Source organism: Alligator sinensis, unplaced genomic scaffold (genome assembly GCF_000455745.1).
Source record: "Alligator sinensis unplaced genomic scaffold, ASM45574v1 scaffold87_1, whole genome shotgun sequence".
Lineage (NCBI taxonomy): Eukaryota > Metazoa > Chordata > Crocodylia > Alligatoridae > Alligator > Alligator sinensis.
In genome coordinates, this window is record NW_005841929.1 from 1,061,414 (window position 1) to 1,087,226 (window position 25,813).

Here is a 25,813-nt window from a genome sequence, read left to right on the forward strand (position 1 = left end):
TAATGCAAGAATAGTCCACACTAGGTTGGGTTTGTTTTTTTTTGGAAAACTGTACCATTTATTAAAGTGCAACCTGGGGTCATGGTTTTACACTGGTGTCCCAATGGGGAGGAAAATGTACATACCCCCTTCAATTAAGCTGAATAAGAACCAGTGGAGCTGGAGAGAACTCCTTTAGCTCTGGAAACACTTTTATAAACCAAATGGCACAAGAGGCTTCAGTTCTTCCCCCTCCCCCCATAGTGTGCTGCACTTGCATATTAAAGGAACAATCAATGTAAAACAGTTCCTTGAGTAATCAGCAACTGCTGGATGTCAGGACATCTTTTCATACCGAGTCAGCCCAGCCCCAGAGCCTGATATTCCTGCAAGTCAAGTGACTACCATCTTATTTCTGTAAATATAGAGGAAGATAGGCTCTTAATCCATGGACATGGCATTTTGCTTCTTGGTTTGTTATTCAAGGGGCAGTCTTGTAGTCCAGGTAGAGGTTTAGCCTTTCATTATTTGAATGAGAGCTTACTCCTGTGAAGCTGGAAAACCAGGAGGAAACCCCTAACATGCAGCAGCAGTATGATGCAAGCTTTCCAGCCTGCTCAGTCCATACGGCCACTGTCCCTCACCCTTGCTCCCTCATAGTTAGCAGCCTGAATTTGTACTGTAAAAGAAATGGGAGCTGTAGTTAAAATTTGTATCAGAAACTCCTCTTGATGTGCTGGGGTGAGGCGAGTTGGTGAGAGAGGAAGTCACCCTGCCTAAGAGACCTAGAACAGGTTAACTGTAAATAGAAGGTATGTTAAAGTCATACAATCCTTTAGAAAGAAAAAGTGGCCAGGAACTATATAACCAGCGTTCAGTTTTCTTGGAGATGACGTATATCAAGCTGCTGTAGTTATCATTACCCAGCTATATAACTAATCAACAGGTCTCTATCTTAACCTTAGCAGATGTGACAGCAAACCAAGAACAACCGCTTACAACTACAACAGTGCTTTAGTTACCTGCTCCAACATGCTATGTTCAGTAGCTGCCCTGTGAGAGATCTGGGAACTACTTGGATCAGAAGAAATTGGCTTGTGCTTCAGTTAAAACAGGCTAGCCCTTTTCTGGTAATCTCAGTTGCACTCTGAAGCACAGCACCAAAATAGCCAGGCTCAAAGCAATGCCAATGTTGCCTCTCATTGCCAAGAGTGCATCTCACCGAGTCTACACGCTGCCTCAGCTCTCAGCCTTACCCTCCTGGAGGTGAACAATACTGACATTCCTCCCCTCTGTGACCTGCAGGATAGGGGAATGTGTAGAGGACAGAATACAGCCGAATCATTCAGCTAGATGTAATCCAGAGGGACAAGGTAGAGTGTCCTTTGAGGTTTCATATTTAAAAGGAAGAATAATAAAGGCCAAGTCTACACTTGTTTTGGCAGCATAACAGTGTGGGGGAGCACTATGCTAACAAAGCCCTGGTGGAGACGCATTTATGCCAAAACCCTGCTTTTCAAGTTTTGGCTTGTCTGGGTTCACTGATGAAACTCCATTGGCAAAAAAAGTGCTTTGAACAGTGTGACATCTACCCTGAGAGGGTTTTGCTGTTGTGATAACAAGACTAGCAAAACTTAAGTGTAGAGAAGACTTTAAGTATTTGGAAGGTATCATTTTTCTACTACTATCACTTATAAAAATGCTAAACCTTGCATTTCATTCCTTTAAGACTAAGTCTCTCATTTTTATCAAGGGTAATAGAGTACTACCTGTCTGTTTGTAAGGAGATGCTTGAAAAGAAGAGCAACTGGATTGTGCTAACTTGTGAAGTTCCTTCTCTAAGCAGAGACAGCAGATGTTCTAACAGTGAGATGTTCTCTAGACGGAGGCTTGGAAAAAAACAGCCTCTTGCCAGGTTTGTCTCAGTAGCCCTCCTCACCCTTCTCACTCCCATTCCCCTACATTTGCAGTCACTATGTGAACTTATCTGCACATTCAAAGTAGATGCAGCAGATGTTGATGCTTATTTTCCTCACCAAATTAAGCGAGAATTCCTTTTACTAGGATGGTCTTCTTGGTTCTCAAAAAAATGCCGTTTATGTATTGGTTAAACCTCAGCCCTGGCAAGCATCTATTGTTATCTGCAATACTAAACGCTTCCAAAAGTAATTTCTAGCCATCTGTTGGGGGGTTTTCTACTCAACAGATGGAGGCAGCTTGAGCAAGTACCTGAATTCTTGTAATTGTAGCTGGCTCCAGTGAGCAAACATGCATTAGAAGTCAGAAGCACTGGGTTCTGTATTCCTGGCTCTATCACCAAAACCAAATCACTTGGGCACCTAAATCCTCTACTGGATGTACCCCCAAGGCCAAATTGTAACCCTGAAATGCCAGCTCAGCCACTGCCCAGCCCTTGAGGCACCTAAACTCCACATGACTTGACTTTAAAGTTCCTCAGGTGCTTAGGCCAAGCCCAGAACTGCCACAGCTCCGCTCAGGGCTGAGTAGCTTGGTACTGAGGTCACAGCTAACCTTTCCTGAGGTGGCAGGATGCCAGCTTTCTGGATCCAAGTGCTGTAAAGGCCCAATCTGGTAGGTGATCTCAAAGCACATCTTGCACACTCACTGCCAGAACTGGGTACTTCACAACTCGGGAGGCAAGGAGCAAATCCCTATACCCTAGTGGCCAGGACACTCACTGGGGTTGCCCCAGGTTCTGGTCCCTGAACTGTTAATGCATTTTCCCATGATTGTTTAATGGACAGAAAAGGGAGGCACTTACTCCTCTTCCTCCACCTGTATTTTGTGAAAATAGGCTAGCTTATGTGCTGACTCCTCGAGAGAGGTCACAGCACTTAAGCTTAAAGTAGAGGAAAGTGCCTTCTTGCAGCCCGATGTAGGGGTAAACCAGACCCTGCCTTGTGCATTTCCAGCTTATCAGCTGAAAGGACTCCCTGCTTTACATGCCAGCTGGTGAAGACCCCATTCCTTAGCCTCCAACTCTCCCCAGGCACTGACAGGGAGCCCTGGGGCTGCAGATTCTACTAAGTGGGAAGATCTGCTAGGGGCATGGAGGCACCCTCAAAGTCAGGCCCCACAATGCTGAACACAGGAGTGGAAGCCCTTCTTGTGGCTCTGACTCTAAGGGGTTAGTGATTTTATCACAGCTTAAGGATGTGCAGCAGACAAGGGTAAAGAGAAGAAAAAAAGAGTTCAAGATAGAAGTTTAGTTAAGGTAAAGTCCACTCTGGGACATATTTTGAGGCACTTAATTTTGGAAAGGAGGAAGGGGAGGTGCAAGCAAAACTAATGGTACTTTAATAGAGCATTATATGAAATCAGGCAACTAGTGTCTCCCCTCTACCAATTCTAAGAACTATACCAGGAAGAGATGGTGAGCACACGACTTGGACAGACCGGTAAGTCCTGCAGTCCAGAACTGTGTGTGGTTCCTAAACCACAACCTACCTTACAACAAATAAGTGGCCCTCCAAGATGGTGACAAGTAACACTACTTCCTGCTTCTCTCTGGGTCAGTTCCATGCTGGTGCTGGCTACAGCTGCATCAGACCTCAAAGGTAGCAGTCAGTAGAGCCCTTGGACACCCAAATACGTAACAGGCCATTTCTAGTGGATGGGGAGATCCTAGAACATACTAATATAAATGAATAAATATAGAGCATAAGCACTGGGGGAGAGGGAGTCATACCCTTTTTCAACTGTCATTTACCAATAAGAGATTAAGATGGAGAACAATCTTCATAGTTGAAACCAAAAAGGAGGAGTAATCTGTGTGACTGCGATGGAAGACATTTTGTTCCACTTTCACAGCCCTGTCTGACTTTTGCATCAAGGGGAGTATCACCATGATAAGGATTTTTTTCTGGCCTGAAAGGAAATACTCTCTACCTTTTGTCCCCCCATCAGTAACCTGTGTCCTGTCCCCCTATTACTGGACTGATGAGTAACAGATGGGATAAAAGGACATTTCATAATTTGCACACAAATACTCGGAACGTGGTCAGAAGCAAACCTTCATGCAGTGATAGGACCCACTGCACGAATAAGGACAGGGGAGTACTCCCACCCAAGGAACATCATCCCCAGAGAGAGCAGGAGTCACCAGCTCAGAGGTAAGAACAGATCTACTCCCCTGGTGTTGGCAGACTACTGAGGAGTGGAGCCTACCCCACAGGTAAAGCACCCCTTGATACACAAGACAAACCAGACACTGAACAGCAAATCCCCACTCTGGCTAGGGCACAGACTACCCCAAATGATGACTCTCCTGTCATCATTTTAAAATGTTCTTAATTTTAGATCAGTTAAATGAAGACAAATTGAAAACCACTCTCACATCTGTGACAAAAGGAATACTGAAACCTTTCTTACCAGACTGGTCTATAGGGAAAAGCAGAAGAGGCAACTATGGCAAGAATACAGCCACAGTGCCGTTTTGCTGCATGTGTACCACAAAAAACAGAAGACGGGGAAGAACATACTATGACAATTGTGCGCACACACAGCAATGAGGATCTCACCAGGACATGGCCAGATAAGGGAAGGAAGAACTAGGTTAATTTTACAACACAGCAAAAAGATTTCTAAGGCCAGCTTATCACCACTTGTGCATGGGGTAAGAGCAGTCCAGCTTAAAGACCGTAATAATCAGCAGAAAGAGTGCAAAATTCCTGAGCTAAGCAGGCCCCCTCCACAGCAATGGTACCAGCTGTACAATCCCTCTCCCACCAGATTCTCTCCCTCTAAAAAGTTTCCTTCACCTAGAACTTCCCTCCAACCCCTGGAGCCCTCTCGAGAGAAATCACCCTAGCACAAGTTTAGAGCACAAAATCCCTGAACTCTGCTGGGTTCCTGTGGACTGCCAGCATTAGGAGCCCTAAGGGGGAGGAAAGGAAAAGGGACATGAATTAATTTCATTTGAAAAAAAATAAGAAATACGTGATGTTCTCTTCATTCTCAGCCCACTGATTTGTAAGAAACAGAAACAGGCGTATCGCATCAAAGACAGCAATCAAGGCTGTTAGAAATAACATCTTTTTTAGGCTCTAAAAAAAATCCTTTAGCTTGCATGAGGCTTTGTTTTTACTTTCTCATGTTTCCCATCACCTGTCTAAGCCACAGAGCCAGGATAAATTTCCAAAAGAAGGCAGCAGATTTTCCTGGGGACTCTGAGACTACATCTGTAAAGCTGCAGTATAGACTTCACCGTTCACAAACAAAGTTTGTGACCAGTGGGCTAGGTTATTTTATTCCAAAGTAACTGCACTGTCACTATTTTTACCTGTCATCGGCTACATTAATTGATTCTTTCTGTGTTGTCCACGAGCTGCATAAAGAGACTGCACTGTGCTGGCTCCCCCTAGGCCCAGGAGCCAAGGCCAGAAAAGAAAGGCTCACTGCTGTTTGCCTTAGTTACACCTGGAACAACGGAGATTCTCTCTGTTTGTCACAACCCAGGCTGAGTGAAGGCTATGAACACATCCTCTGTACTTACCCTGTGAAAGACAACAGTAAGCTAGGGAACAAGGTAAGGGCAAAGCAGCCATTTAACCTTTCAGCTTCACCGAGTGCATCAGCTGGCAAGCCTCAACCTCCTGCTCAGGTTTCTTCATGCAATTATAAACATAAGGTTGTTATACTCTACCTGCTGAATGAGCGCTAGTATCAAAATCACTGTCAAAATGGCAGAGTGACTCCCACAAGAGCCATGTCTGTGGTAAATGAACTATCATTAAAGTGGGCCGGGGAAGCAGAGGTGTTCTCAGACCAACAAACAGTTGTAGCACACCTACCCCACTGCTCCGCTGGCAGCACAGAGGGACTCTTCTGCACCTCTCTCCAGACAACATCAGAGCTCAGAGATAATACAGATAGAGAGGCAGCATCTATACAAGATGGGGCTTCAGGAAGTATTTGGGGCTAAATAAGTGTGATAAAGAGGTATAGAAGAAGCACTCTCCCACTGGGGTTTAGAAGGAACCTGGGAGGTTATAAGGAGAAGTGCAGTACCTGAGAGGAAGCTGAGACATAAGGGAGACCAGCCTCACGCTACAGGATTAAGGTGTCATTTCGTTTTGTTTTTCGGGAGGTGCGAAAGGAAGTGACAAGACAGCGTAACTGCAACAGCAGGTCAGTCACAAACTAAAAATCCCAGGGGCTAGCAGCAGCTGGCTCTCTTCCCCGGGAATTATCTCTTCCAGTTTCAGTACACAAGCACCCCCTTTCTTCAGCACCCACACTTACAATTCTTAAATTTACAGATTTTTTTTTTTTTTTTTAAATACACCTGTACTTTAATTCTGGGGGGGAAAAAAACAGTCCCCACTCAATTCCACTAAAAACATGATTGTCCATAGCCTTGGGCACATTGAATACCCTCACCCCATCACCATTTAAGTTACATGAATGTTCAATTAACAGCAGGCAGCTCAACCTTTAGAAAAATTGGATCCTGCTCACTCCCCGCCTCCATCTCGAAGCCCTGCTACTTTCTCCTCAGCGCCAGTGCTACTCCCACTGCCACAGCCAGGATGGCCACTGCAGCAGCCCCTCCATACAGCAGTATAGATTTGCCTTCTGGCAACAGGATGGGTTTCTCCTCTGCAGCGGCAGATTTCTCTTCCATTTCTTCCAAGCGGCCCTCCTTTCCCACTTTTGTTTCCTCTCCTGGAGGCAGTATTTTCTCAGGTTCTGGCGCAGCCTTTTCTTCTGACAACGCTGGTTTCTGGGCAGATTTACTCAACACAGGGATTTCAGGTTCAACAGGTGCCTCAGCTACTTTCCCCTCTTCCTTGTGTTTTGCAAGCAAAGGTGCCATTGGGCTTGCTTTTTCACTAGCAGAAATTACAGCTTCAGGCTCTACCTCCAGCAAAGACACAGGGGTTTCTGGGAAGACCTCCTGAACAGTCTCAGTCTCCACAGCCGACACCACTGCCTCCTCAATCCCCTCCGGTATCTCCTCCTTCTCCACGTGTACTATGTCAGAGTTGGAAGAGTTATTCTCACTCCTTTCTTCACCACCTCCATTGCTGTCCAAGCTCTTGACTTCTTCAGGATCCATAGCTACTTGCTGCCAGGACTCAGGTCCAAGGGATACTGGCAAGCTCTCTGTGTGCCAGCTCTGGCTAGCTGACAAGGAGACAGGCAGGCTCTCTGACTGCCAAGATGTAGTCACTGTGGGAGACTCCGGGGGGCTCACCTGACCAGAGTTGTCACTGGTTAGGATGTAGATGTCATTGCTGTCCTCTGCTACAATCCCAGGGTATTCCTCCTCTTCAGAATCCAAACTAAAGACAGTACCCTAGAAGAAACAAGAACACAGATCAAACTGATAAATAACAATGTTCAGGGCAGACTGGAAGCATCACAAGGCTTTGCAACAAAACCAACAGGCAGGGGGGTAATTTGTCTGCACAGACCTACTGGAGTTTTTGAAAACGGATCATTCGAGATAGAGCTCCTCCACGGATCTCACCTTTCCCTGCAGCATTTAGTAAGTTGTAATATTTAGACAACAGAAACCAGAGGAAAGAAAGTTAATGTATTTTAACAAAAAAGGTGTAAGAGATGGGTTTCACCTTCTGCTTGCTTAGCATACGTACTGTGTACTGCCTGTCTAGTGTTGAACTACCTCTACATCTCTATTAACACTATAAATCTCCTTATGCTACCTGTAACTCTGTGGCTCTTATCTCTTCCTTCAGTCTGTACGTGATTTTGGCCCTTGTTTGTTAACTCTCCAATTTTTCGTATTGCCTACAAGTTTGATCATAATTTAAATTAAACCACAGAAACAACAAAAAAGCTATGCCAAGTGAAGAGGGAAAGCTGTTTTTTCATTTGAGTAAAATACACTATGCCTATCGTAAAAGTCTGGTACAGGGCTACAATTCTCAGAGAGAGACGGTGCATGAAAACTGACAATTCCCCACTGGGGCAAGTACAGCTCTACAGATTCCCATTTACCACCCGATGAGAAGTCGTGAACCACTGCTCTGTGGTCCAGGTTTCTGAAATTGAAAGAGTAAGCTCATTTTGAGAATAGGCTGGGTAAAAATCAACAATTTTTAAAATATTGATTTTTTTTATGTAAACAAAATTTTGTATTTAAATCATTTTGGGGGCTTTTTTGTTAAGTATGTAAAGATAGTTTTAATTTAAGACATATTAGAACTCAAAGATTATCATGGAATTGGGATTATAACTTCTAATTACATACTATTTGAAGCAATATATTCATGTAACCTTTTTAAAAAAGCTTTATAAATAAGTCACAACAGGCCATGGACTATACTAGGGGCCCAATGTTATGGGGTTCCCAGAGGCTCCTCTATATATTAGTAAGGATTAAAGACAACCACTCTACCCAGTGGGACTCAGTGCTCAGTCTAGAAGATCTTATTAAGCATCTCTGTGATGCTTAGTTTCAGTTCTCAAACTGTGGACTTGTGTATATGGAGATGAGAGACAACAGACCTGATTACCTACCCATCAGCCCTACTGTCTCTCTGCAAGTCTGTGTACACAGTCAAGCCCTTGTCTGTCTCGAAAAGTGCAAAGTTTCAAGAAGTTAAATGAACAGAAGATTGTTGGGGGTGGAGTAGATCTGGGCAAGGAAGAGGAGTCTGAAGATAAATGCAAGGAGGGAGGGGCAGTAGAAACAAGAGAGAAACATTTTGAGAATATTCCACAAGTTCTGAGGGATAAGTTTCTGAGTATAGCCTCTTCACTGATTTGAGATCTAGTGAGGGAATGGTATGGTAGAAGGGAAAACCTATCATGGCAGCAGGTTTGTCAGGCTATAAAAGAGACCGTTGTTTGGGAATATTTGAATGAAGGTTATAACAAACAACAAGAATGCACTTTTTGTAGAAAATAATGATTAAATCAAGGCTCCCTGCAAGTGGGAATTTAAATCAAATTTAAATCAAATCCACCCTGTTTAAGAACAAAAAAATAGAAGCAGAGAAAAAGGGCTGAAGTGGACCCTGAGTGGTTGCCTAGCTCAGGGCTATCCAACTGGTGGCTTGCAGGCCATGAGTGGTTAACATGCAACCAACAGGCCCCAGTGGCTGCCTCTCCCACTGCATGGGGAAGGTCTATGTAACAGAAGGACAACATGCCACTGGCTGCACTCCACTGGTGCAGTGTGTGAGGGATGCTGGAGTGGGTGCACCCACAGTGTGTAACCTCCACGGTATGCTTCCTGAAACTGAGTGCAATGTCTGGCCGCAGCAAAGTTAGACAGCCCAGGTCTAGTTCAACCCCCTGATGAAGGCAAGATCACCTCTAAAACATCACCAACAAATGTTTGTCTAACCTGCATGTCAAACCCACTGACAGAGATTCCACAGCCTCACTAGGTGTCTTTGTTCCAGTGCTTACCCAGACTTATACTTAGAAAATTCTTAGTCTCCCTTATTGCAATTTATGCCCATTACTTCTGTCCTGTCCCCTGCAGACATAAAAAACAACTCATAGGCAACCTTTTAGTATTTGAAGACATATATCATCATATCGTCCTCAACCTTCTCTAGACTAAATAAATCTCCCTCTGTCCAACCTGTTCTCATACATCATATTTTCTAGATATCCAGCCAATTTGCCAATTTGTTTTTCCTGAAGTGCAGTACTCAAAACCTGGACACAACACTCCTGATAAGCAGGGATCCTGGTTTTCTCTGTTTAAAAATTGTTGATAAAAACCTTGCAGATTCTCTGATTAAAAAAACCCAAATCTGCGATTAAAATGAAACTCTACTGTGTGTGTATATATAGCTCTCTCTCTCTCACTCACACTCACACACACACACACACACGCACGTATGTATCAGTTGAATACAACTTGTAAATATTGATATATTTACAATGTTAAAGCAATTTGGAAGCCTACCAGTGCCTCAATCACTATAATAAAATAAATTGTAAATACCTATACATTTTGCTATCTGATTTTGGGTTTATCATGGAAAATCAGAGGTCCCCCTGCCCCCTTCACTCACCAGGACACAGGTCCAGCTAAAGCTGTCCCCCGCCACTGCTTTCTGGCACTGAGCAGCCCTGATATGCTGGTGCCCTGCCCATACCATTGCCCCTCCCTCTCAAGCCACAGCCCCCAGGCCCTGCTGTTGCCCCTCACTCCCCAGTCCTGCCAGAGGGGGCCCCCAGCTACCAGGGCTACAGAGTCAGGGACCTGGATCCACACCCCCTGCCCCCCACAGTAGTGCCCAAGCCCCAGCTGGAACTCTGCCAGCCTGCAAGGGGAAACCCACTGCTCCTGTGTTTTTCTCCTTTGAAGGGGAAAATCTGGGTTTACCACGGCAAACAGAAAACCCAGATCCCTGCTGGTAAGGCCTCATTAGAATCGAAAAATCATATTTCTTGCCTTGCATGTGATACTCTTCTTTACACACCTTGGTAAACTACTAGCTTTTTTTGCAACAATATCACACTTAATTATAGATTCTCATTCAGCTTGTGATCCATTATAATCCCCAAGTTCTCTTCTGCAGAACCACAGCCTGGGCAGTTGTTCCCTGTTGTATTTGTGTATTTCACTGCTCCTTTCTAAACACAGTACTTTGTAGCCCCTCACTGAATTTTACCTGTTTATTTCAGACCATTTTCCAATTTATGAGTCATTCTGAATCCTAGCCCCTCTACCCTACTGTCACATACTCAGCTTGGTGCCATCTTCAAAATGAAGTGTGCACCTAAAGGTGGGTGTGATTACAAATGAGACTTGAAAAAGAACAGATGGAAAATACTGTTTACCATGTGACATTTGGCTCAATAAAAAGTATGTGCAACAGGCACAGATTCAGTTCGTTTCCTCTGCTCCCAAATAAAGTAATTTTAAGCCTAAAGGGTATTTGGCAGGCTTTACAGCGCTGGTCCCTTTCAACTTTTGTTATTCATTCACTTCCACTTAAATCCATCTCTAATCTCTCTAGCTTCTTCATTAAATTCTACTTACTCTTCATCAAGTTTGCCTAGACAAGCCCACTGTTACTTAGAGGGTGTAACCTTTCCAGTTCTGCTCCCAGAAATGTCTTGCGTCAAAAACTTGCACCCTCCCACCTTCCTCAGAGACAGCCTCCTCCATTCCTCACAAATGGGGTGGATAAAAGGGAGTGCAATGGCAGGTTTGCTTTGCACCCCCCTTCAGCTGTGCCATATGTGAACTCTTGGCCTATGGTCTGGTCAGATCTCCTGCTTTTGTGCAGCTCCAGAGCCCAAGAGGTGAGAGCTGCTGCTGCCACTCATCCCCTCCCTTCCCTGATGCCGAATTCAGAGGGGAGAGGGAGGGAGGGGAAAGGCCAAAAGTAGCAGCATTCACCCCCTGGGCTCCAGAGTATGTGAAAGCCCCAAGCAGCTGATGGGCTCAGTGTGTATGTATAGCATAGGCAAGCTTGGGGGGGGGGAAGCCACATGCTACTTGCCCCGTTCCTGGATCTGCTGCTGCTTGCAAACAGTATGTACACTAGTCATATTGCTCCCGATGCATGAATCCAAGTACTTTGTCCTGTTTCTGATCTCTTTCCATATTTTGTTTATTACTGTACCTGCAAACATACTTTCTCTCTTAGCCCATCTCACTCTCTCTGCCAGTGCCCCATCCCAGTTTACATTTGCGAAGCCTGACAAAAGCAACACTGCAGCATTAGAGGCAGACTCCAGGACTAGGCTTTGCAAGTTGCCCCTAACTTACCACTCTGATGCAAGTAACACCCTTTATTCTGACCCCCTACACACACTACAACTCACTTCTGAGTTCCATAAAGAAAAAAACTCAGCAGACAAGCACTCTAACCTTTACAATGCATGCCAAAAAACCACAGAGCTTATTCGCACTGAGCCAAAAAAGGAAAAGACTCTTACTCTCCTGATCAGGCTAACAAAAAGTTTAAAAACTTCTCTACATATATCAGAAAGTCAAATGCATAGGCGCTCCAGGCACCCACCCAAAAGATTAGTAGGTGTTCAGCTCTCACAAGCCACAGCTGCTTTCTGCTTCCAGACGTTAAAAAAAAACATCCCTTACTGAAAGCAGAAGTGCATTACTTCAGTCTGGCTCTGCAGTGTCAAGAACCAGTTTGGTGCTTCAGCAGGGCTTTTTGGCACATTTAGCTAGAACCAATTCAATCGGCTATTAGATAAAAGTGCCAAAAAAGCCCCACTAAAGTGCCCAATCTTTACAGATGCTGCAGAGCCTGGCTGAAATAATGCAGTGCCTCTTCTGTGCTTGTGTGGAGTTCGGCACAGGAATGTTCCAAGTTTAAAGTAATATTGGTTTCAGTCATGTTGAGCACTGGATTTGTTTGTATTTTACATCTGCAAGCACCCACCGGTAAAACTCAAAGTTAGCACTTATGGTCAAAGGGAACTGTAATGGAGGAGGGGAGTTGGGACACTGAACTGGGACTTGAGGAATGCAGGCTTAGTTCCTGTCCTGTTCCTGCTATGGGTTTCCTGTATGACCGTTGGGATGTCATTTAATTCTTGTTGTGTCTTAGTTCCCCACCTATAAATTGGTAACAACAATCCTTTACCTCAGTGAAGCACTCAGATACTATTGTGAGGGAATGAACATAAGCACACATAAGAAAATAAGCCACTTGGATCTATAAGAGAACAAATACCAGGTTATTATCTTAAAAAATATTATTTCCTTAGTCTACTAATCTTGCAAAATATTTGGGACTTTACTAAAGTATTTGGTGTTTGACAGAAACCTTACCTGGAAATTCAATTTAAATTAAACATTTAAAATTATTATCTGGATTAAAGACTAACTGAAACAGACTTCAGAAAAAAACAGTAAAGGAAAATAAATCAAGCAGAATTTGAAAATGGATAAAGGGACACACTGAGTGATATAGGGATCTTCACATGGCCTTGTTTAATTCAACATCTTTAATGACTGGGAAGGAAAGAGAAATTAATTTAAAGATTGTGAATTTTGAATGCAAATCTGACTCAGGCATGCAAGACTTCACTTTAATATTTTAAAATTATAATTAACTTGAAAAATAATGACCAGCCAGCATTGGCCAATAAAATAAAGCTGACCTCAACAGCACAGTAAAAAGTAACTACTCTTCCAAAAAGATGGATATTTTCTCCCACTCCACCAGATGCCCTGCATCTTCTGGAGTCCAGTAGATCCCCAGTGCCACGTTTAGACACAAGCGAGGCAAGCTATAGCTTAGGGCCTCCTCACATTATGAGGAGCCTCTAAGTGGCAGCTGCCGGACCAGAAGTGATTGCGGACCAGCAAACCGCAGCCCCGGAGAGCCGGGCGCAGAGGCCGTGACTCCTCACGCAGGGCCTGTTGTTGAGGTTTGGCCCACCTCCCCACCCAGGGGGTGGAAGTAACTTTGTGTTCTGGCCTGAAATTCCAGCCGCGGGACTCTGCAGTTTGCCAGGCCGCAGCCAAAGCCGTTTCCGGTCTGCAGTTTGCTGGTCCATGGCATGGAAAGGTTGGGAACCCCTAGCTTAGGGCCCCACCCTGTCATAATCCGGCTCCTTAGATCCCCCACCATTTTGAGCTGATTTACACCTTCTCAGAGGCTTCAGATCACAACTAAGAACAGTCAAAGTTATAAGGAAAAAAATATATAGGAGGTTGTTTTACAAAATCTATGTAAATAAACCCATCAGGATGCTCCCAACAGACAAGGTTCTACTAAAACTGAGACGTGGGCTTGCTCCCAACTACCAAAGTACAAGGCTGACAAAAAAAAGTGCTAGCTGAATAGAACACCACTGCAGCCATCATTAACTATGTTAAGACTAGCCATAAAGCCTAAGCTGGTTCAATGATTAAAAATCAGAATGAGAGGCCTCTGGTAACACTAGACTGCATTAATATATGCAGAGTATCACAGCTTCATTATGCAAATTTGGTTCCCTCATGCCTGTGCCAACAGAGTTCAGATTTTTTTTGGAAGCCATATGCTTGAACAGAAGTTCATCTATTTCTCTGAAGATATTAATTCCGAGAACAAGTAGCACATTTTGGGATGGGGAGAAAATAAAGAATAGGAAGAATAAAAGAAAAAGCTGGATGGATCTTGAGGATTTGAAGGTCTTCAGTGAAAGAAAACTCAATGGCACTGGTATGGGGAAGGCTTAAGTTTCATGTCCTGCACTGCAAAGATTTAACTCACAAAATAAAATACTTCAAGTTGGAAGGTCAGCTTCCCCACAAATGTCACAGATTTATATGGACCAGCTCATTGAAGTATGTAGCTGCCAACACACAAACACCCACACACACACCCCAACCAGCCAAACACCCATTTCAGGGCACACTCAATGCTGGAAGAAAGAGATGGATGAAGGGAAGGGTAAAATCAAGGGTCTCATTCAGGTCCCAAGCTGAAAACACACTGGGCCTCAAGTATTTAGGTAACAATAAATCATAATTTTGTTCCTTTATTTGTTTGAAAATCTCTGTCCAAAGTTTTAGTTGAAAATACAATATAGGGAGGAATTATTTAGGACACAAGAATAACAACAGTTTTTGTGATGCCTTAGAGTGAGTTATTCTGAAAATCAAGAGGATAAAGCTAGAATTTCATAGGTATTTTTTAAAACAGAAAATGAATGACATTTAGAGCAATTCTGTCAATTCATCCACAGATGCAACCCTGCAGCAGAGCTCCTACAGCTAGATTAACTGGGGCCAGATGGAAAGTCTAAAATTAACTGTATTTTTTAGATATAAAAATTAAATAAGATGATAAAATTTGTTTCCTTACCTGTAGCTTTGTCTATTCTGAATGCAAACCCCTGCTCCCCAGAGCTGGGAGATGCACATTTTCCACAGTTTGAGGCAAAAGCTTACTAAAACCATCTCATGGTGGACTCATGGAACTGCAGGTAAGTCCTTCCCTAGGCCAGAAGTGTTTCACATGTGGCCTGCAGAGCTGCACTGTCTGGCTCCTAGAGGGGCTGGGAGTTTGGGGAAGGGGTCCACAGCCGAAATCTGGAGTACTGTATGGAGACCCACTGGGCATGCATGTCAGCAGCGGGGGTTAAGCAATGGCTGCATTCACCACCACGGCCACTGCTACTGTGTCCAGATCCAGCCCACAAGGAGCCCTGTGGTCTCGGTGAGTTTGACACACTTGGCCTATGCCATACTGCCACCAAGTTCCTCCCTCAGCTATTTGGGGAAGGAAAGGCCAAAATCTGAGTGCTCACATCAGGACAGCACTCCATCCTCAGCCAGAAAGTATAATGACCATCTGTGGCACTTGGGAAAGCCTGGGAAAGGAAATCAACTTGTCACAAATGCTAAAATGCATAAGCAGTAAACTATTTTCTGGGTCCAAGTATGGGAGGGGAAGTACCACTTCTATTATTCTATAAAAAGAGAACTTTTCTTAGAGTACTACAAATCAAACACAGACTTCATAGACATTAGGGCTGGAAGGGACCTCGGAAGATCATTAAGTCCAGACCGCTGCTCCAGGGGCAGGAAGTCAGTTAGGGTCAAAGGATCCCAGGAAGATAAGCGTCCAAATGTTTCTTAAACAAGTCCAGAGTAGGTGCTTGTACCATCCCTGGAGGGAGACTATTCCAGGCCTTGGGGGCTCAGACAGTAAGGAAGTTTTTTCCTTATGTGCCGTCTAAAACAGTCTTGCAGAAGTTTGTGACTGTTGGACCTTGTCATCCCCTTGGGGCACCCTGGTGAACAGGCATTCCCCCAGATCCTGATACACACTCCTTATGTACTTATAGATAGCCACCAGGTCCCCCCCACCAAGTCTGCGCTTTTCCAAGCTGAAGAGTCCCATGGCTCTCAGACTCTCTTCATAAAGCCTCTTCTCTTGCCCTCTGATCATGTGCGTGGCTCTCCTCTGGACACTCTCAAGCTTCTCCAGATCCTCCCTGAATTGTGGAGCCCAGAACTGGATACAGTACTCCAGCTGTGGCCTCACCAAGGCGGAGTACAGCGGGAGGATGGCATCCTGTGATCTGCTTGAGAAGCATCTATGGATGCAAGCCAGAGCTTTGTTCACTTTACCAGCTGCGACATCGCATTGGTGGTTCATGTTCATCTTGTGGTCAATCATGACCTCCAAGTCCCTTTCAGCCGTGGTACACTGCCAAGCCTATAAGTGTGATGAGGGTTCCCACCCCCCAAGGTGGAGTACCTTGCATTTATCTGTATTAAATGTCATCAGGTTTTTATCTGCCCACTTTCTAAGCCTATCAAGGTCAGCCTGGATCACCAGCCTATCCTCAGGTATGGATGGTATACCCCAAAGTTTGGTGTCATTGGCAAACTTGGCTAGTCCACTTCTGACACCAGTGTCCACATCATTAATAAAGACGTTAAAGAGTACAGATACGAGGACAGAGCCTTGGGGGACAGCACTGGCCATGAAGTGCCATAATGATTCATTTCTGTCGACTACCACTCTCCAGATCTGACCTCAGAGCCAATTCCCCAGCCATCAGGCTGTGATGTAGCCAAGGCTGCAGTTTGCCAATTTATCCATGACGAGATCGTGGGACACCAGATCAAAGGCTTTTTTAAAATCCAGATATATGACGTCAATCTTTTCTCCCTTGTCCAGGTGACGTGTCACCTGGTCATAGAAGGAAATAAGATTGGTCAAGCAAGACCTATCCGCAACAAACCCGTGCTGGCTATCCCTCAGGATGTTGCCATCAGCCAGCTTGTCAAGAATGGTCTCTTTGATAATTTTTTCCAACATCTTCCCAGGGATTGAGATCAAGCTGATTGGCCTGTAGTTCCCCAGATCTATTTTCCTCCCTTTCTTGAAGACAGGCACCACATTGGCCTTTTTCCAATCTTTGGGTACTTCATCTAAGTGCCATGAGTTCTCGAATATCCTTGCCAGTGGCTGCGCTATAATGCCTGCCAGCTCCTTGAGTACTCTGGGGTGCAGTCTGTCAGGACCAGCTGACTTGAAGGTGTCCAGCCTCTCAAGGTGTTCCTTTATAAGGTCTATACTGATGCTGAGTATAAATTCACCCTCACCCTGGCCGTCCTGCATCATGGACTGGTGAAAAACCTTTTCCTGGGTGTCGGTTGTCAGTTGTCCCATTTGGTTTAGCAGGGGTCCAGTGTTGCCCTTGCTTTTCTTTTGACTCCCCACATATCTGAAAAAGAACTTTTTGTTGTCCTTGATAAGTGTAGCCAGTTGGAGTTCGGTTGCAGCCTTGGCTTTCCTGGTTCGCTCCCTACCAGTGGAGAATACTCCTTCTTGGTGGTGATTCCTGTCTTCCATCCTTTTCACACTTCTCTTTTTAGGTGCAGGACGTCCCCAAGTTCTCTGCTGAGTTAAGGGGGTTGCTGTGCCCTTTTACTACCCTTCCTCTGAGATGGGATGGACAACCCTTGTGCTTTCAGGATCGCTCCCTTAAGGAGCAACCACTCATCTTGGACTCCTCTCCCTGTTGAGTCATGGCCCCTTAGGGTCTTGACAACAAGCTTCCTGAGCTTATCAAAGTCAGCTTTCCTAAAGTCAAGGATTTCTGCATTGCTAACTGACTTGCCAGCTTTGTGATGGATAGTAAAAGTGATCAGCTTGTGGTCACTGTCTCCCAGCTTTCCTTTGATTCTTAGGTCGCTGACTAGATCATCCCCTTTGGCCAGTACCAGGGTCCAGCAGCGCTTTACCTCTTGTCGGACCATAAACTTCTTGAATCAGGGAGAGTTCGTCCATGCATGTGGGGAAGCTTTGTGACCGTTTGGATTTGGCTGAGTGCTCTTCCCATGAGATGTCCACGCAGTAGGTTGTTTTATCATTATTTAATTAAACAAACTTAACTGACAAAACATGAAGAGAAGCTCCAGTGTTCCACACTTACCTAAAAATGGCATCAAAAATAAAACATCATGATCCTTACCTTACTTTTCTTTACAGATATTTGTTATATGCACCACAGACACATTCTGTAACTGAAAAAGATAGGGGAGGCTGTCCACACAGCAGTAAATGGAAGGGAAAGAATCCATGAAAAGTCTAGCAAAATGTAGCATTTACAAAGAGCTTGAAAACCCCACTCACAGAGAACAGAAGACAACACACATTCAAAGAGGCATGTTACAGTTGCTGGGGAAGCCATACCTTGAATTTTCCTCACTCTTGTGTAAAATCAGGAGTTAAATGAGAGAAGAGAGTTGTAATGTTAACTCTGAAACACGGTTTCCATGTTGGTGGGCTTGGATTCTATTTCTGATGATGAAAAAAAGGCTTGGAAAACCATCAGAAATGCAGGCCAATGTGGCTAAAACATGCTGGGCTTTCCCAAGTAGGAAAGAGTAGAACTCTAAGACCACATGAAATGCCATCACTAAGAAGAGAGAGACAACGCTGAATTTCCTCAGTACTAGTGGGTAAGAGAAAATTAAACAAAAAGAATACAGAGAAACTGGTAACCTGGGTCAAAGGTTCAGCAAGGGAAGAAACAGGTTTGTATTGATATAAGGGCACAAGAAGTAGATGTGATAGCCAAAAAAGGGATACCAGAAATCTGTATTAAAACTTGAAGGAGGCCTGCAAGCAATTTTGCTTGTCGCTCCAATTTGACCAGTAAGAGAGAAACATAAAAATGTTGTCATTTTTCCTTCTGGAATGGTGAGGTTACCGGAGCACTTTCACGGAGCTCACTTTAATGTGAGCTGTAATGAAATCCAACTGGGGTAACTTAAAACAGCTGTAAAAAACTGAAGACCTCTAAGGGTAGCAGGCCAGGATAAAAAAAAAAAAGGAAAAAAAAATGCAGGCCTACTCGAAGTAAGCAGCCAGCTGAACTAAAAAATGTTGCTATTATTTTTCAAGAGTCTGGGAAGCAATCTACCCCAGAAGAAACAGAGGGGAGGGAGGGTGGAAATCATCATTAAAATTGTCTAGGAAAAGAAATTTAAACAACTAACAACAATCATGGGATCATTCGGTTGTCAGGCCCAGGTGAAGTCTTCTGTACGACTATTCAGACCAGAATCCATAATACCACTAACAGCAGATTTTTGTATTATCCGTCCTTGCATCTATCATATCTTTGATACTATTATTCTGTTGTTGAGTTTCATAACTCTGGTGACGGCATCTACAAAGTAATGATGCAATGGAGAGCAAGCATTGCTTTCCAGAAATTCACCAAAAATAAAATAACAAAGTGGTCAGAATAAAGAATGCTGGTATCTTGGAGGCTGACCCAGAAGGACCCCATACAGCATTAAAACATATTAATGACTGAAGCAGCAAACTTACAGATTTATACTTGAGCAAATTAAAGGAAATAGCTCAAACAGTTTTTGCCAATCAAATCTAACCTGTCTTATGCACCTCAGTGTAGGAAGTAAAACTGGAATGGGAAAAGGGGAAGGGATCTAGGATTTAGGACAAAGGGCTGGGAAGCAACAGTTCTATTCCAGGCTACCAGCACAACATCATACAGCAAACTCATTCACATCTTTAAATTTTTAAAAGATGAGGAAAAATATATTTACTTGGACTTTGGGAAGTTTGGAAGGGTGAGCCTCTTAGGACCCCACTCCTCAGATTGGCACGTGAACTATTTATGTAATTCAAATGGGCATGTGAATCGTTTCAGTTTCCTCTCCCCCACTGAACAGAGGTTTACCATCATACTTGCCTACACAGGTGCTCAGCACTCGTGTATCATTCAAGCCACGCTCACAGTGCTTTTGGTTGATAGCTGCCTTTCACATCCAGCCATTTGTGCTAATGGACTGTGACACATGCAGGGAGCAGTGCAAGGACTTGGATTGCAGCTGCACAGAAACTAATCTGTTCAGTAAGTCTCTACCAGCCCTTTTCTGAGCCCATGGGCTGACTTGATCAGCAAAGGCTGAATAGCACCAGTGCATATCTATATTCTACTGAATAGTTTCTCAGCCCCTGTCTCAGTGCCGACATCTACCCATGTCACATGCTTCTCCTATTAGCTGATGCCACATTATCCCACCACAGGAAAGCCTAGCATTCTGAGCACTAGAGTTCAATCAGAAACAAATCCCCGCATCAAATTCAGCTGAAAGGTACAACAAATCTCCAAACACACAAATAGTTCAAAACTCATGTAAAATGTGTTCCAAAAATACTTGTGGGTCTCTTTGGATCAGCACTTAATAAAGTTTAAACTAGCAACTAATGGTCTGCTCTGGTATCTAGCCCTTTGATCACTTTGTTTTTGAAATGCAAAGAGTGATCTGTTCAGATAACAGAGTTTTACATTGTCTCAAACTCATTTTCCAGAAACAAACAAAAAATGCCCAAGACCAACTGCAGATGCTTCCTCAGCCCAACTCAGGGTATTTTTTACCCAAAAGCTTGCAAAAAAGAATTTTTCCAACTATTTGAGTTGGTCTAATAAAAGATAGCAGATTTACCCAAAGAACCTTGTCTGCCAAGTCTAAACTAAAACACAAACAACATGGTCCACTGAACCAGACTGCAAACTGACCTCCTGTCATGATGGGACTATGGCCTATCAGTCATGAGTTCTGGGACTAGGTCAGAGGGTAGGATTATTTAGTTATAGACAATCAGGTATTGCTATGACAAGAATAAACTTGAACTCTCGCTAGAATCTTTTAGACATTGTTTGTCAGACATGCAGGAGCGCCACCTTGTGGAGACACCCATGTATTTTTAATATCCCTTGGACCCCCTGCAGTTAAATACTCCATCTAGAATCTCAAGGAGGATACTGCCTCTGAGGATAGTAAGAAAAGATGGTAAGAGCCAAAGGTCTCAGCAGGGAAATTTCATGTGGGGGACTTATTGACTCATTATTGACTCCAAGATGAACATGAGCCGCCAATGCCAGACCGCAGCCAGCAAGGCCAGCCATACCTTGTCATGCATCCAAAGGTGCATCTCAAGCCGGTCCAGAGAGGTGATACTCCCCCTGTATGCGACACTGGTCAGGGTGCAGTTGGAGTATTGCGTCCAGTACTGGGCGCCACACTTCAAAAGGGATGTGGCCAGCCTGCAGAGAGTTCAGAGGAGGGCCACCCACTTGATGAGAGGGCAGCAAGACAGGCCCTACGAGGAGAGACTGAGGGACCTGAACCTGTTCAGCCTCAGCAAGAGGAGGCTGAGGAGAGACCTGGTGGCTGCCTACAAACTTAGTCCTCAGGGGAGATCAACAGCAAATAGGCAGAGCCCTTTTCTCCCCAGCACCACCTGGGGTGACAAGGAACAATGGTAATAAGCTGATGGAGAATAGGTTTAGGTTGGAGATCAGAAGGCAATATTTTACAGTGAGGGTGGCCAAAATCTGGAACCAGCTTCCCAGGGAAGTGGTCCTCGCCCCTACCCTGGGTATATTCAAGAGGAGGTTGGACGATCATCTGTCTGGGGTCTTGTGAACCCAGCATTCATTCCTGCCTGTGGCAGGGGGTCAGGCTAGATGATCTGTTCAGGTCCCTCCTGACCCTAGCTACTATGAAACTATGATTTTCCAGTCCCCCTTTTTACTTTAATTTTTAAAAAACCCAAAACCCAGGGTCTACAATGTCAGTCAGGAAGATTTAATGGTCTGAATTACAAACTTTAACTTGCAATACTGATATTAAAAGCATTTGGGCTAGAGATCTAGCTGTTCAAAGGTGGGGGAAAAGCACCAAAACATTATGGATTACTATCCACTATGACAATCTGAAGAAGTCTGCCTCTACGACACCAACATTTCTCATACATAATTAGTTTTTTCCAGGTACAGAAACAATGCATGTTATGCTTTCAAGGTCTATAACACAGCAAAATCTTCACACTGATGAAGCTCTGAGCTGATTCAAAAAAAAAGAAAAAAAAAAAAAAGAAAGAAAGAATAGACCCATGGATATATTTCTGCTATAATCAAAGCTGCCTCATTTTAGCCTAAGCTGTCTCAGACTAGAGAATTAATTTAAACCATGTCACATGGATCAACATATTTTGTTTCTCCAGATGCCAGTACATTTACGGACCAATTTTTAAATCCAGATGCGTCACTAACAGTTCTAGTCCTCCAGAGAAAAGGGTTACACCAGGGTCAACCAGCACTGCTCAGCTGAAAATCCATTCTTACAGGCTGCCGATATATTGCTTATGATATGTGGTTAGAAACAGCTCCTGGAATGCGTGGAGCCAAGGATAAGCCAGAAAGAATCTGTGGCAATAAAGTGACATTCCTACATTAACAGCATAAAGACCACTACCAGCCTTTTTCAGTGTTCTTAATAGCTAAGTTATGCATTTCAAGATCTATAGGCTCTAAGAATAAGAATGTACACACTAAATAGGGAGAAATAAAGGTACCCTCCAAAGCTAATTTCAGATAAGGTAGGAGGTCCAAAATGATCCAGAGAAAATAAAAACATTAGATGAAATTGACAGATTGAGATCCAGTGATTCTGCCGGTTAGACCCCCAAGGACAGAGCATTTGCAGAAGCAAGCTGCAAACATTTGAAAGTCTGATCCACAATACAGAGCAGCCTGTGCAAGAACCTTTCATAAACACCCATTACTATCTGTGGATCTCTGGTCATTTAAGTGGATAACAGAGTTTAGAACGATTTTGATTAAAAACGAGAAAAAAAAGTGTGCCCCACCTTCCTGCCCAAAAAGAAGGTAGATGGGAGGGAGGGGACAAAATGTTTGGAATGAGTATAAGAAACACTATCCAGTTCCCTTGGAAATGTGGAACAGATCCTAAAGTGACTTGAGCAGTTTATCTTTGACTTGTAATAACAAAGACAAATCATGTCTAACAATTACAAAACAAATCACACCAACAATACAACCACTGCTCCCACCACATTCCAGTGATATTGTAGCTATAAATATGTTCTCAAAGTGAGTTCGTTCCACTTCCTTTTTCCACCATTTGCAGCAAGCCAATTTTAATGTACAAAATTTTTAAGACGCTGCCCTGGCTAGCTAAGCTTCTCAGCTCAGTTCAACAGCTAAAAGATTATTTATTCACTCCTATCAGTTTGAGATAGTCTGAATACGCATAACTTCGCTTTAGCTTGATGAGATCAAACTGCCCACCCAGCATTCTGTAACTGCCCAGTTTGGAAATACCGTTCTCCATCATTGAGGCACAGCACACAGATGCAGTATCATCACAAAAAAGCTGCCTGAATAAATCTTTTCTACTGTTGTACCGAAGAAGTTACCTAGGGAGAAGTGAATGTTTGATTGATACATGACACTGCAGAACTGTGAATTATAATTATTTTAAAAAGAAAAAACATGCACAGAACTTTCCCCTGCTTCCCCTTCCTCCCAGCTCCACCACATTAAACGTGTTTATCTTTCCTACAATGCAGTATTGTGTCTGTAGATTTTTGCATTGTCATCCCAAAGCAGACTCCTGAGATGCTATGGAAAAACAAATTTCATCTCTCTCAGTGAAAACTAGCTGCTTTGTTTTCCCAGGGTGATAGCAGGGTACAACTCTGGTAGAGAATATTAACACATCAGAAGAATGGAAAATGCTGTATACAGTGAAAAAGAAAGGGGGGACAGAAGAACAAAATTTCCTCTCCCTCATTCACACAAGAGCTCCAAACACTGGTAGTAGCAATTTAAAGTTTAACATTTAAATATAACAATTCAAAATTAGTATTTGCCTTTCCCACAAAAGATGTATCATTATTGTTAAAAAATTAAACTCAGAGTAGGATGCTACAAGCCTGTCCCTTGCCACGAGCTAGTCTTTTACAAATTGAGCCCCAACCTTGAAAGGGAAGAATAATTCTAGCTCTGGGTCACACTGCAGCTTCAATCTTTAACAAGTCAGAAGAAAGAAAAGCATTTGCATTTAAATGACTCTAGTAATATTTTGTATTTAAAAAGAAAAAGCTTACTGGCATATATTTCTTATTCACATCCCTCCTAAAAGCCAAAAGCAGGTGGGACTAGAAAGTAAATGTGGGAAAGAATAAGCAGTAGCTAACATCCAAGAAAACAGTCTTGCAGCTTTCCCCAGGCTTTCCGAAAGATTCTTTTCAAAGCGAATGAAAGCTAGCCCTGGAGAACAGGTAAGCTGAGCTTGAAACGTACCTACAAAATTGGCTTGGAAGAAAAAGCCTTACCAAGCTGACAGTCTTACTGTGCACTTTTCCAGGAGATCAAGAGTCGCTTCTGATGCAGCAGCATCAAGGCTACAGAAGTCGAGACACAAAGGGAGGGACGGGAGAAGTGCGTATACCACACGTCAGTTTGTTTATGCCCTTATATAGCTTCAGGGCAAACAGATGGGCTAAGCTGCCAAATGAGACTGGCAAAAGCTTTGCAATGGGTAAAAATAAAAAAAAAAGAGAACAAGCCCACTGTGTGACCATTCAGGCTTCAATAAGCACAACATCAGGAAAGAAAAAATCATGACCACAAGCCATTTAGAGAGCTGTCTGAAAACCTTTATATAAAAATCAGGCCTGCCCCTCAGCTCTGGAAGGAATCCATCATAAATTTAACGTTGATTAAAATTAGTGTTAAGAGTTGAATAGACAGGAGAGAACGAGCCTTTTCCTGTTTTCCTATGTGTACCTTCAGAAGACAGGGCTTTGGGAGATTGCAAAACAAATCAAATAATCATTTCAGCTACTGTTTAGTTCATAAATCTATCATATTTACCCAAATCAAAGGCACCTCTGAATTCAAGACAACCCCTCAATAATTAGATTCGATACATGAAAAATTTATAAATGTTACAATTTTCCATGTATAGAATCTAATGATTGGAAAGTTGTCTTAAATTTGTCCACCACCCCATCACTGCAGTGGGAAAAGCAAGTTGCAGGGAGGCAGGCGGTGGAAAGGCAGTAAAGGGGCAGATGGTAGGCAGGAGTCAAGTGGCCTGACCCCTGCGTCTTGCTCCAACACACCTTGCCCCTGCTGCCTGCACCCCCACATTTACCCAATCCTACGGCCTACCCAACCCGGGCCTGTGCGTACCATCACCTGCTCCCACCTCCCACCAGCCTCTGCCCTCCCCAACCCACTGCTGCTTATCCTGAGTGTGGAGACAATGGGGGGGGAGCAGAAGCTGCAGAGAGGGGCAACAAGCGAGCAGAGGTGGTACAGCTCTGACTCTTGCCTCTGTGTTGAGGCCAGCGTTGGAGTTGCTGCAGCAGCTGCCTGCTCCCCAAGCACCATGAATCCAAGACAAGGGGCTCCACCATTTTAAATGGGAGAGAAAACCTTGTCTTGGATTTAAGTAAACATGGTAATTCATGTGGCAGTTGCAGCTAAAATGTCAAAGATGCTTCATCACAGGGAGGAGTCCCTGTGCTGAAGAATTCACACAGACAGATAAAAAACAAGACAGACTCGAGGGCAAGAGAATGGAATGCAATGTGCAGGCAAAGCAGTTGGGCTCTCCCCTGCACCTCTCTCCCAAGAAATGTTCTGATCTGTCTGCCCACATTTCTACTGGGGAGAAAGATGGGAAATCTGAAATTAACTTCTGGGCTAGGGACAGAAGTTACACATAAACGGATTTAAGTGATCAGAAACTGGTTTAAACCTGTAACAGAACAAAAGCTCAGTGCACATAAACCAGTTTCAAAATGGCTAACACTGGTTTAAGATAAACCTGGTTGAATGTAGCATCAGACTTAGCTGATTTGGGTCAAACTGTTTAATGAAACTTCTGTCTCAGACCCCTTCCTGGTTCAAGTTAAATCACAGTCCCCCAGCAGCCCAGCATGCTTTCCAGCCCTGGACTGGGCTATGCTGCCTGCTCCAGGGAACAGGGCTAGTCCAACCCCTCCACTCCCTAGCTGAAGCCGTGAGGGCTGGCTGA

At 43.9% G+C, this 25,813-nt stretch overlaps 1 protein-coding gene across 4 annotated transcripts in view; it reads right to left on the minus strand.

Annotated features, from left to right (window-relative positions):
• Positions 1–43: 43 nt before the first annotated feature.
• Positions 44–25,813, minus strand: part of BCL2L13 (BCL2 like 13) — an 87,371-nt gene continuing 61,601 nt past the window's right edge. For 2 of the 4 annotated variants that reach the window (XM_025198795.1, XM_025198794.1), the window contains one exon: positions 44–7,300. In XM_025198795.1, the coding sequence (XP_025054580.1) occupies positions 6,485–7,300 (816 nt within the window). In that variant the 3' untranslated portion in view covers positions 44–6,484. The remainder of the gene's footprint in view (positions 7,301–25,813) is intronic. The other 2 variants (XM_025198798.1, XM_025198799.1) reach the window with 1 other exon arrangement.